General features: G+C 40.9%; 1 protein-coding gene across 4 annotated transcripts in view; it reads left to right on the top strand.

Moving 5' to 3' along the window:
• NECTIN3 (nectin cell adhesion molecule 3) overlaps positions 1–13,911 on the top strand; it is a 247,782-nt gene that overhangs the window by 89,784 nt on the left and 144,087 nt on the right. For 2 of the 4 annotated variants that reach the window (XM_073542520.1, XM_073542521.1), the window contains exon 6: positions 12,837–13,611. The exons of the other annotated variants lie outside the window; for them this stretch is intronic. In XM_073542520.1, coding sequence (XP_073398621.1) covers positions 12,837–13,420 — 584 coding nt within the window. In that variant the 3' untranslated portion in view covers positions 13,421–13,611. Of the gene's footprint in view, positions 1–12,836; positions 13,612–13,911 lie in introns of those variants that run through there. 4 annotated transcript variants of the gene reach the window in all.

Here is a 13,911-nt window from a genome sequence, read left to right as displayed (position 1 = left end):
TTGCATAGAGCATCATTCACACCATTGTCACTATTTTTCACCTGTGCTGCCCCCACCTTTATCATCGGGGTCTGCTGCATCCTGGTAGTGCATTTGTGTCTGGACATGGTATTGCAAGTATGGCTGCTTTTTCTCTCGGTGATGTTTTTATTGGTTTTTAAGTCCTTTTTTCAGAGAATTGTTTCAATTTGGTGTACGTGCTCGCAAGATAATGAGGACCCTTGCCGTGGGTTGCGAGCTTGTGTATTTTGGCCAAAACATTGAACAATGTCTCATTTTCTACAGTATATACATCTTTTCTGCATGTTGTTCATGCAGAATGCAGGCCAGCTCCCTCCAGTGGTCGCTGGGTAATGTGGGGTGTCTGGCCTGTGGGTGCACATATGGTATTGACAGCCCGCCTGATGTAATAGGCTGTTGCATCTCACTTAATGGTGTGAATGACAACCTATGCAGACCTGTGTGCAATTAGAACACTAGGCAGTCCCCCCACAATGTTTGGGTCAGTAAGTGGTTGTTTTCAGTATTTTGCACTTGCGCTGCCCTAGCCTTTGTCTTGGGGGACCCGCTGCCTCCTGTTTGTGTATTTGTGTCTGAACATGGTATTGCAAGTATGGCTGCTTTGACTCTTTCAGTGATGTTTTTATTGAAAATATAGTGAAGATTTGGCTTCTCCTGAAGATGACCAGTCTGGGTTTTGTGGGTTACGTGGGCTGCATCTGGGGTGTAAAGAGGAAGCTGCTGTTGAAGTGTCATTCTAACAGGAAACCAGATGGGAGTAAGGATATAGAAACTAGTCTAGCATTTAATTTGCTAACTTGACCGCTTTTTTGGTTTCAAAATAATTACTGAAGAAATTCTTTCTGCAGAAAGGATTCAGTGTACTCATTGAAAAGCTTAGCAAGTACCGGTAGGGGGAATCTGGACCATTTCAGCTGTATTGATCTAGTTTGTAGTATTACACCACCACCTAGTGGACAGTTTTGTTGTCACTCAGACTCTTTCAGAATGATACTCGCCATGTTGGATATACAACTCCTATGATTTATCTGTACGAGACATATCGATAGAGTAAAAAAATTATTTTATAAGAGTTTATTTTCACACACAATGCAAATAGAAACTACACCTTCCAACATTTAGATTGTCAAAGAGGGAAACATGCCGTGTATTCTCGAGTATAAGCCGACCCCCCCTAATTTTGCCACAAATACTGGGAAAACTTATTGACTCGAGTAAGCCTAGGGTGGAAAATGCAGCAGCTACTGGTAAATTTAAAAAATAAAAATAGATACCAATAAAAGTAAAATTAATTGCGACATCAGTAGGTTAAATGTTTTTGAATATCCATATTGAATCAGGAGCCCCTTATAATGCTCCATACAGTTCATGATGGCCCCATAAGATGCTCCATACAAAATACACCCCATATAATGCTGCACAAAGGTTAATAATGGCCCCATAAGATGTTCCCTAGAATAATATGCCCCATATGCTGCTCCGTAAAGGTTATGGCCCCATAAGATGCTCCATAGAATAGGACCCATATGCTGCCCCCATAAGATGCTCCATAGATTATGCCCCCCATATGCTGCCCCAATAGGATGATCCATAGATTATGCCCCAATATGCTGCCCCTATAAGATGCTCCATAGATTATGCCCTTATATGCTGCCCCCATAAGATGCTCCATAGATTATTCCCCCATATGCTGCCCCTATAAGATGCTCCATAGATTATTCCCCCATATGCTGCCCCTATAAGATGCTCTATAGATTATGCCCCCATATGCTGCCCCCGTAAGATGATCCATAGATTATGCCCCAATATGCTGCCCCTGTAAGATGCTCCATAGATTATTCCCCCATATCCTGCCCCTATAAGATGCTCCATAGATTATTCCCAATATACTGCCCCTATAAGATGCTCCATAGATTATACCCCTATATGCTGCCCCCATAAGATACTCCATAGATTATGCCCCAATATGCTTCACCTATAAGATGCTCCATAGATTATACCCCTATATGCTGCCCCTATAAGATGCTCCATAGATTATACCCCTATATGCTGCCCCCCATAAGATGCTCCATAGATTATGCCTCCATGTGCTGCCCCATAAGATGCTCCATACATTATGCCCCCATGTGCTGCTGCCGCTGCATTTAAAAATAGAAAAAAATGACATACTCACCTCTCCGTCGCTGGGGCCAGATGCCGCTGCTTGCTGCTGTCTGGCACGGCATCTGTCAGTGACGCTCAGACTGCAGGGGGCGCGGCGCGCACTAACACGTCACCGCGCCCTCTGCTGTCTGAACGTCACTGACAGATGACGTGCCAGACAGCAGCAAGCAGCGATGGACCTGGACAGGTGAGTATCGCTATACTTTACCGGTCCTGGCACGGTCTCTGCAGCCCCCAGCTTCTCCGCGGTCTCCCTTCCTGCCTTCAGCGGTCACGTGGTACTGCTCATTACATCTCATGAATATGCGCAAATTCATGAGTCTAATGAGCGGTACCATGTGACCGCTGAAGGAAGGGAGATCCGGAGAAGCTGGGGGCTGCAGAGACCGTGCCAGGACCGCTAAGTATGACCTGACACCCCCGCTCCCCCTCCGACCCCCTGGTGTATATGACTCGAACATAGGCCGAGAGGGGGACTTTCAGCCCCAAAAAATGGGCTGAAAATCTCGGCGTATATTCGAGTATATACGGTAATTTATTGCAGTAAAGATAGCTGTTGTTTGTTTTTCATGTCTTGTATAAAATAGTTTGGTTGCATATGTTGCGATAATATCTCATTGAAAATGAAGTATGTGTGTAATATATATACCGTATATACTTGTGTATAAGCCAACCCCCCCTAATTTTGCCACAAAAACTGGGAAAACTTATTGACACGCAATGTGTTTGACATCCATGATCTTCAAGTCTGGGAAAAATTTGTTCTAGCGTAGCTATAATATGGACATATGCAGACTTATCCTTGGAGAACATGGTGTTTTGAGCACATGGTGTTAGAAACTGTAATTACACAATGAAAGTGCTGCTGGAATATTGGCTCTATTTAATTATTATTTATAGTATAGGGCCATTTATTACATGGCACTTTACATATGAAAAGGGGTAGACATACTGTAAAAAATAAGTACAATAACCTCGAACAAAACGAGTCACTGACTGGTACAGGAGGAGAGGGGATCCTGCAAACGAGGGCTCACAGTCTAAAAGAGATGGGTGAGGGTAGAGCTGATCGTGCAGCGGTTTGGTGGCTCGGGGGTTACTCCAGGTTGTAGGCTTGTCAGAAGAGGTAGCTCTTCAGGTTTCTTTTGAAGGTTTCCACAGTAGGCGAGAGTCTGATATGTTGTGGTAGAGAGTTCAAGAGTATAGGGTTATAGAGAATGCAACTTCTACTTAGCTCAGAGGAAAACTGTGGGGAGAGGTTGTCAATTAAGCTTTATAGGTGAAGAAAGTACTTGGATACTTAAACTCTCAGTATATAGCGGGAATCTTAAATTACTGAGTGTTGAGAAAGGGCTGTACATTCATTCTGGGATGGATTTGCATAGTAGATATACCTACTCATCAGGGCTCGGTGATCTATTTCATGGTGTTGGAGAGTTGCAACAGATGGGAATGCTTTTAAATTAATGTGTGAGGAAGTCACTAATTCCAAATATCCATATGTCCTAAAAAAGTGATAGTGAGAGATCACTTCAGGTAATAACGCTAACTACAGTTGTGGCCAAAAGTATTGACACCCCTGCAATTCTGTCAGATAATACTCAGTTTCTTCCTGAAAATGATTGCAAACACAAATTCTTTGGTATTGTTATCTTCATTTAATTTGTCTTAAATGAAAAAACACAAAAGAGAATGAAGCAAAAAGCAAAACATTGATCATTTCACACAAAACTCCAAAAATGGGCCAGACAAAAGTATTGGCACCCTCAGCCTAATACTTGGTTGCACAATCTTTAGCCAAAATAACTGCGACCAACTGCTTCCAGTAACCATCAATGAGTTTCTTAGAATGCTCTGCTGGAATTTTAGACCATTCTTCTTTGGCAAACTGCTAGAGGTCCTAGAGGTCCCTGATATTTGAAGGGTGCCTTCTCCAAACTGCCATTTTTAGATCTCTCCACAGGTGTTCTATGGGATTCAGATCTGGACTCATTGCTGGCCACCTTAGAAGTCTCCAGTGCTTTCTCTCATACCATTTTCTTGTGCTTTTTGAAGTGTGTTTTGGGTCATTGTCCTGCTGGAAGATCCATGACCTCAGAGGGAGACCCAGCTTTCTCATACTGGGCCCTACATTATGCTGCAAAATTTGTTGGTAGTCTTCAGACTTCATAATGCCATGCACACAGTCAAGCAGTCCAGTGCCAGAGGCAGCAAAGCAACCCCAAAACATCAGGGAACCTCCACCATGTTTGATTGTAGGGATCGTGTTCTTTTCTTTGAATGCCTCTTTTTTTTCTCCTGTAAACTCTATGTTGATGCCTTTGCCCAAAAAGCTCTACTTTTGTCTCATCTGACCAGAGAACATTCTTCCAAAACGTTTTAGGCTTTTTCAGGTAAGTTTTGGCAAACTCCAGCCTGGCTTTTTTATGTCTCGGGGTAAGAAGTGGGGTCTTCCTGGGTCTCCTACCATACAGTCCCTTTTCATTCAGACGCCGACGGATAGTACGGGTTGACACTGTTGTACCCTCGGACTGCAGGGCAGCTTGAACTTGTTTGGATGTTAGTCGAGGTTCTTTATCCAACATCCGCACAATCTTGCGTTGAAATCTCTTGTCAATTTTTCTTTTTCGTCCACATCTAGGGAGGTTAGCCACAGTGCCATGGGCTTTAAACTTCTTGATGACACTGCGCACGGTAGACACAGGAACATTCAGGTCTTTGGAGATGGACTTGTAGCCTTGAGATTGCTCATGCTTCCTCACAATTTGGTTTCTCAAGTCCTCAGACAGTTCTTTGGTCTTCTTTCTTTTCTCCATGCTCAATGTGGTACACACAAGGACACAGGACAGAGGTTGAGTCAACTTTAATCCATGTCAACTGGCTGCAAGTGTGATTTAGTAATTACCAACACCTGTTAGGTGCCACAGGTAAGTTACAGGTGCTGTTAATTACACAAATTAGAGAAGCAGCACATGATTTTTCGAACAGTGCCAATACTTTTGTCCACCCTCTTTTTTATGTTTGGTGTGGAATTATATCCAATTTGGCTGTAGGACAATTCTTTTTGTGTTTTTTCATTGAAGACAAATTAAATGAAGATAATAATACCAAAGAATTTGTGTTTGCAATCATTTTCAGGAAGAAACTGAGTATTATCTGACAGAATTGCAGGGGTGTCAATAATTTTGGCCACAACTGTACTTGCTCTGATCGCTCCTAACAAAGCCGCTGCCCTAACATGGGCGATTCTGTAACCAAAAGGTCTCTTCAGTACTGTTCTGTTGTATCATTTTCCCATTCCATGAAATAAGACTACTTTATTAGTAGCTCTAATGGTGTTAGCACAACACTCCATCCACTATTATAATACATAAACTGTACACAACCACCGCTGTTTGCCTAAATGGTACATGGAAGCCAAAGTCTCCTGGAACACATCACCAGCTGGAAAAATCAGGTGAAATAACTTGGTATATATTAATAATTTGCAAGATCTAGTTAAGTGTTTCATTTTGAGATTAAATTTACTGCACAATGACACATGGATATTACTGAATGTGTCAATGTCTCCTAAAAGGCTACATTATTTAGTAGGATAATCATGGCAGTCTTGTAAGGCAATCTCTCATGTCTTTAAATTACTGTGTAACTTGATAGCATTCGGCATGTAGCACTGTAATATGCGGATCTATTAGTCACTTTGATACTGCAATATATGAAACACAATTTTACGTATTTTGTTTTAGACTATTATATATCTCTTTATAATTGTTATTTGGTAAAACGTATGTTTTCTGTATGTATAGTCATTTGATAAGATAAATTGTTTCATTTTCTTGCTGAATGAGAAATATGTCTATGGCTCCAATTCATCAGACATGTTTTGCACACCACTCTTGATGGATAGTGCCCTGAAATTTGTTGTACCATAAAAGTCTCTTCGTTAATAAAATTAAAAATAAATAATTTATTTGGTTTTGCAGATACCCAAAATTCATTAAGATTTGCATTTCCCCATTTCATCAAGGTTGACATATGCCTCTTCATTTACTTTGGATATCTTTTAGCTACCCTAATAAATGTACTCTACATGGTACTGAAGTACAATTCTGTCGTAACTTAAAAAAAAACAAAAAAAAAAACGAAACATAATGATTAAATACCCTTCAGTAACTAAATAGCATAGTGCTTAAAAATAATATACGGTACTTAGTTAACATGTTTTTTGATCAAGAAAATGCGTAAGCCTATCCACCTCTTCACGGTGACCGTAATTGGGACAGTCCTAACTCTAATATTAAAAACCTTACGATTTGTCAAGTGACATGCATGTGGAAAAGGGATGAGAAGGACTGAGCCAAACTAGTGGACACACAGCCATGGGGAACCACATCAATATAATATCCAGCTCAAAGGAAAGGCAGGCAACACCTTTATATGCATATGATGCATACAGACAGGAAAAAAAAAAAGATATAAACTGGTGTGCATGCAGCGTGTAAGCGCACGTTCACACTAGCCACTGAAAGAAATCCCATTTGTTTAAAAATGTTAAACTTTAAACAGTTTTAGTAAGAACTCTGGCAAAAGCTATTTGATGTATCTGCATTATGAATGATTTATTCACGGCTTCGGGACGTGCGGTGCCTGGAAGAAATCTCTGCCTCCTGTCTTCATTATCATGCCACCGCACTCCCGTGTACGTTACACTGCCCTGTGACATGCAGCTGTGGCACTGGAATCCCGCTCCTCAGCACAGGAACATTTTACTTAAACACATCCAATTGTGGAACTTATTATAATTCAAAAATCTATTGATTTAAAATTAACTTGTGTTCATGGGAAAACCCCTTTAAGTTATTTTATTCTGCTTACTATAACTATATAGATAGATGCTTTGGACGGTTGATCCTACTGACATTCCCTTTAAACAATGTTGCGAATCACCAAGTACCGTATTTTTCAGATTATAAGACACACATTTTTTCCCCCAAAATTTGGGGGAAACTTGGTGCTGAGATCTCCATTTGTGCATGCGCTGCCTCCGGCGGCCATGGAGCTATGGCCTTTCACAAAATGTCGGCAGAGCCCCCACAGCACTGGAGACACTCGCAGCAGCACCGGACACCCGCCGCGCCGCACATCGTAACTCACCCTAATCCCAGCCTGCGGCCTGCAGCATCACCCCACTCCTACCTCCTCCAGCAGCGACCCTGGGACCCCGCTTCACAGCAGCCACCACCCCCAGTAAGCATTAAGACTCATAAATTATAAGAAGCACCACCATTTTGTTTAAAAAAAAAAAATCCTATTTTTCTTTTCAAAATTTGGGTTGCGTCTTATAATCCGAAAAATACGGTATACCCTTTCATGACAACGTTATACTTCATGGTAGTACCTTCTTGCTAAACTGCAAAAAATGTTCAGGAATGATTTTATGAAGATAAAGAGTTCAAAGTTTTGACTTGACCTGATCCAGATCGCGGTGCAATCGAGCATCTGTGGAATGTGCTGGAAAATACGATATTTTTTAAAGATCACGATTTACAATCTGTTCAATTGTGGTAAACTAGGAGCGTGAATAATACCGAAATTGAATTGGGTGGTTGTAAACGGAGATGGGTAAAAAAAAACAAGACATTAGAGTAGTTCGTCTGAAGAAAAGTAAAATAATAAACTGACTTCATGTTCTTAGCTCTGTCTTGCTGGATTTACACTGCTTGTTCATTTTACTAATGTTACTTAGTTTTCCTAACATTTTATACATTGTCTTAACTGTTTAACTATACTAATCAGGTCCTGACTTTCATGTTTGATAATGATGATGGCTACAAAATATTAACCATAAAGCTGCCTCCTTAATAGTTTTAATGCACAGAACTGGCCAACTGCTTAAAATATATACCATAATACAATATAATAATTTATAAACTAACAACAAAGCCAAGAAGCCAACGCTGCCTACCACGCAATGCATAAAGTGCACATGCACATATTAGTTTCTAACTGTACTTTAAAATGAGACATTTCGCAAACAATTGATGAATTCTTTGTGACACCCCGCCACTCCAAGGCATTCTCATATGGGGCAGTCCTACTCTACATTTATTCTATTCGCTGTGCCATTACGGCCTCCTAAATGTTTTAAAAGCAAGACTGTATAAAATGCAAACGTACCCGAAGCGTTTCTGAATCACTTCCATGGCGCCAAAAGGGCGCGCGCAGATAAAGGCTGACCAGGTCTGGACATAGACATTTCAGATCTGACCTCCACACTGCCAGACCAGCAACCATAGATGAAGGGTGAAACAGGCCCAGACACAGGTACACAATCAAACAGAGCCTGGGGGAGGGTAGAGCTGCTGTATGTGTGTAATAAACTACTTTTAATCATCATAATCCATTAGATTCCCAAATCCAAACCTCGACAAACAATAATAGTGAACATAATGCAGGTTTTATCTACAACAAACATATTAGGAGCGCTGTCTGGTCATCTTGTAGCTTTTCTTATTTGTTCAGCTGTTCCCAGCACCGTTCCTGTCTGTCTCCAGCAGTTTATGACCTGCTGGATCACTCCAGTGTTTGCTGAATGAGCCAGTAGTCACAACTCGATAAATTTCAACCCTTTAAATTTTTCACTCTTTGTTTCATTGCAGCCATTTGGTAAATTTAAAAAAGTTCATTTTTTTTCTCATTAATGTACGCTCTGCACCCCAACTTGACTGAAAAAAACAGAAATGTAGACATTTTTGCAAATTTATTAAAAAAGAAAAACTGAAATATCACATTTCTGACCCTTTGCTCAGACACTCATATTTAAGTCACATGCTGTCCATTTTCTTGTGATCCTCCTTAAGATGGTTCTACTCCTTCATTGGAGTTCAGTTGTGTTTAACTAAACAGATAGGACTTGATTTGTAAAGGCACTCACCTGTCTATATAAGACCTCACAGCTCACAGTGCATGTCAGACTAAATGAGAATCATGAGGTCAAAGGAACAGGCCAAGGAGCTCAGAGACAGAATTGTGGCAAGGCACACATCTGGCTAAGGTTACAAACGAATTTCTGCAGTGCTCAAGGTTCCTAAGAGCACAGTGGCCTCCATAATCTTTAAATGGAAGAAGTTTGAGACCACCAGAAGTCTTCCTAGACCTGGCCATCCAGCCAAACTGAGCAATCGTTGGAGAAGAGCTTTGGTGAGAGAGGTAAAGAAGAACCCCCAAGATCACTGTGGCTGAGCTCCACAGATGCAGTAGGGAGATGGGAGAAAGTTTCACAATGTCAATTGCTCCACCAGTCGGGCTTTTATTTCGGAGTGGCCCAACGGAAGTCTCCTCAGTGCAAAACATATGAAATAAACCTGATAGAAACTTGCGCTAATTAAATGTGTCTTGGTTAAATAAAGATATCTTATGAAGAAATCTATTACCTTTACTGAAGCTAAAAACTGGCGAGGCAGGGAAAGAATCAGTGAATTCCGCAACGCGTAGGTTTGCCATTGCTTTCTGGCCCCATCAGCGCCCCATAGGGCTTTCTTGCCTGTCACGTGATCTATCACGTGACTGTGACGTCACGCAAGTTCCTTCAGCTTTTTTGGACCTTGCAGGCCTGCTTTTGCAAGCGGTGGCTGGTACTCTTACAGCCTGCCGATATACACCTCCAGCTGCGCGCCAGTCACTGGCCGGGACGGCGGCATGCTAGGAGGTAGCACCCTTTAGCTCCAGTAAGTTTTTATATACCTGTGTTGGGGAGTATTATTGGGAAAGGACCTGGAAATCCACCCTGCATTCTGAAGACCTTTTTCCCTGCCTCGCCAGTTTTTAGCTTCAGTAAAGGTAATAGATTTCTTCATAAGATATCTTTATTTAACCAAGACACATTTAATTAGCGCAAGTTTCTATCAGGTTTATTTATTATTATTATTTTATGGAGACAACTTGAGTGGTGTGTTGTCTTATTACTTGCTGCTTTGTGTTCTGTGGGTGTACGCTTGAGCGCCATTGGTATACACATATATTTATCAAAACATATGAAAGCCCACATAGAGTTTGCTAAAAAACACATGAAGGACTCCCAGACTATGAAAAATAAGATTCTTTGGTCTGACGAGACAAAGATAGAACTTTTGGTGATAATTCTAAGCGGTATGTGTGGAGAAAACCAGGCCCTTCTCATCACCTGCCCAATACAATGCCAACAGTGAAACATGGTGGTGGCAGCATCATGCTATGGGGGTGTTTTTCAGCTGCAGGGACAGAAGGACTGGTTGCAATTGAAGGAAGCATGAGTGCGGCCAAGTACAGAGATATAATGGATGAAAACCTCAGACTTGGCCGAAGGTCCACTTTCCAACAAGCACACAGCTAAAATAACAAAGGAGTGGCTTCAAAAAACTGTGACCATTCTTGACTGGCCCAGCCAGAGCCCTGACCTAAACCCAATTGGGCATCTCTGGAGAGACATGAAAATGGCTGTCCACCAATGTTCACCATCCAACCTGACGGAACTTGCGAGGATCTGCAAGGAAGAATGGCAGAGGATCCCCAAATCCAGGTGTGAATAACTTGTTGCATCATTCCCGAGAAGATTCATTACTGTACTAGCTCAAAGGGGTGCTTCTACTCAATACTGAGCAAAGGGTCTGAATACTTATGACCATGTGATATTTAAATTTTTCTTGTTTAATAAATTTGAAAAAAAGTCCACATTTCTGAGTCAATATGGGGCGCAGAGAGTACATTAATGAGAAAAAAATTAACTTTTTGAATTTACCAAATGGCTTCATTGAAACAAAGTGAAAAATTTAAAGGGGTCTGAATAATTTCCGTACCCACTGTAAGTCTATGTGAACCAGTACAAGGCTCTCACAGACTTACATTGAGAACTTGTGACAGTTACCTCAGCTCAAAAGTTGCTGTCGCAAAATAGCAGCGTGGGCCCGGAGCGGCACAGGGAAGATCTGAAGATAGCGGCTGGTAAGGGATAAGACTAGCCACAGGGAACTTAGATTAATAGCAACACTCCAGCGTTGAAATGAAGGGGGAAAAAGAAAAAAAAAACAAGTGGTGCTTTAAGGTATCTTAGAAGCAATCTGTTCAGAAGGTTATTATTTCATCACACTTCATTTGACGTGCAGCATGGTTTTGATTCTTTTACAGGAAAAGACACAATTTGATTTGTATGATTTACACCATTCCCATCCCTGGTATATTAAATTACGCTAGAAATAGATTTTGGAAATGATCTGCAGTCTCTAAACCTAATTTGCCAAAGAATGATAGAGGTCGGTGTTTCAGCTCAGCACCAGCAGGAACACTACTAAATATAGCAAGGATGGATTCAGTCTATTCTGGTGACGAAATACAGTGCTGGATGTCCTTTAAATATTCCAGTACTGTATCTGTCTGTACGTGTGTGTGTGTGTGTGTGTGTGTGTGTGTGTGTGTGTGTATATACTTAGACAGCAAATTTGCATCATTCATTAGTAATGTCATTTCAGGTTTTTTTCCACAACTATCTCACTGATCGTTGGGGAAAAATGCCTTTTTCATGCATTTTGTTTTCATGCTTAGTTTTTGTTAAATGTCCTGTGTTATAGCATTGCACCGCAAAGCTTAATTTAGAATATGTCACCCCTTTTACTTGAATGGCTGGAGCTGCAGTTTATGACCTCATAAATTAGAAAAGAGGCACTGAGGAGTGCAATCTGTTTTTCCAAATCTCATTTAGGGGATTTTAAATTTCATCAATCAGCAGTAACTGTTGGATGAAAGTGATCTGCTGCATTAAAGGCCCTCATACACATTCGTTGGCCTAACCTGCCTACGTCAACAGGTTTGGTCAACAATCTAAAATATTGAAGGGCCTCCCGTCTGTCTCTCAGCAGATATCAAGGGACAGAAGAATCAAGCGTGTCCAATTTTTAACTGGCCATCCTTTTGTAGTCTAAGAAATAAGCTGCTACCAGAGATATCTATCTGTGGTGCTCTCCTAGACAACCCATGAGTGCTTGGCAAAGTTAGCGCTCTTGTATATGGGAGAGCCGTAAGAGCTCACTCTCGGACAAATGGTTGGCCAAACAATTGTTCGTCTTGCAGCTCTCAAGTGTATGGGCGCTTAAGGCAGGGATATGTACAGTAATACTGCAAGATTACCACACATGAAGTGTTCCCTTGTGTACAAAGATGGATAGCCAAAAGTCTCACAATGTTGAATTTTATCAGTCAGAAGGCTGCCCATAACTTTTCTTCCCATAAAAGCAATGAGGTTTTCTGTAAGTCAGTGAAAATTCTGTGAATTTCCGGATGCAGTGTGAAATGAAAAGCATGACTCCTATTTTATAGGCTTATAGCATATTGCATCTTAGGAGGAAAAATGGCTGATGTACATACAAGTACATGTCTAAATGTGTATGAAATATCTGTGCTTAAAACAAAACGAAGGTTTCTTAAGTGCAAGCTACTGCCCAATATAAGCAGTGGTTTCCATTGATTTCGGTCAGATGCTCATCAAATGAAATCTGATGTGTTGCTACGGACTATTGGGTTTTGCATGCATATACAAAACCTGTGTTCTTTGTCATTATCAAACTTAGTTACTAGCACATATTGACATTGTCTTCCCTTTTGTTCATGTCTGCTTCTATTAGATCCTCCTCTTACTACTGCACCTCCTACAGCTCCACAGACCCATTCCGCCTATGATGCAGAGTTAACAACGAACTCCAGAAAATTTCATATTCCAGCTTCAACCATGGCAACTTTACAGGATGGAAATTTTGGCACCATTATTGGCAGCGTAGTTGGTGGTTGTCTCTTTTTGATTCTTTTAATTGTGCTCATTGGCGTTATATACCACAGAAGAAAACAGACATTCCGGGGGGATTATTTTACAAAGAGCTACATTCCTCCGTCAGATATGCAGAAAGAGTCCCAGATTGATGTTCTTCAACCCGAAGATCTAGATCCATTTCCTGATAACCCAAAGAAGGAGGTTGACATTAAAAGTAGTGATCATATTTATAATGAATATCTCCATGATGATGAAAATTCGGATTGGAACCATATTGTGAGCTACAACCGATATCAAGAGCACTTTGATAGACCAGGCAACAATTATATTGAAAAAAACATGCCGGTAGTTTCACGGTACAATCAGAACTTCGACAACGAAGATGACTTGGTTTCCCATGTGGATGGTTCTGTCATATCCAGAAGGGAGTGGTATGTGTAGAGACTACCGCAAGTGGACTTATGTGCATTCAGCTACATGATTGTCAGATTTACGCTTCAGATCTCTTACTTTTTATGTTGCTACTTTTTTCCCTACTTTACCAAATTTTAAAATGATCAAATGATATCAGTCAAATAATTTCTTGCAGTGACATAAATCTGAGCTATGTAAATAAATAGTTTTGAAGAATTGATTTATTAGAATAGCAAATACAATGGTATAGCAGCCTATTTGTATCTTGGCACTAGGGCCGAAACGTGTTATCGTTCACAGCAATGTCACAGTTGACCAGTACATTGAAATGTCATGTGGGGCTGTTATTGATATGTTTGTGCTATTACGGCTGTGTAGGTATGTCTTTTATAATAGCTCTAGCAGGTGCCTCAATACACGAAAAGATAAATCTATGAAAATATGAAAATTCATCTATATCCATTGCATTTTCTGCTATGGCCTGGAAACTAGTAAGGATGGGAAACAATGCTGCTATC

Source organism: Dendrobates tinctorius, unplaced genomic scaffold, assembly GCF_039654945.1.
Source record: "Dendrobates tinctorius isolate UK_male_01 unplaced genomic scaffold, ASM3965494v1 ptg000127l, whole genome shotgun sequence".
Classification (NCBI taxonomy): domain Eukaryota; kingdom Metazoa; phylum Chordata; class Amphibia; order Anura; family Dendrobatidae; genus Dendrobates; species Dendrobates tinctorius.
Note: the sequence above shows the minus strand (reverse complement) of the source record. Positions and strands in the feature narration are given on the sequence as shown.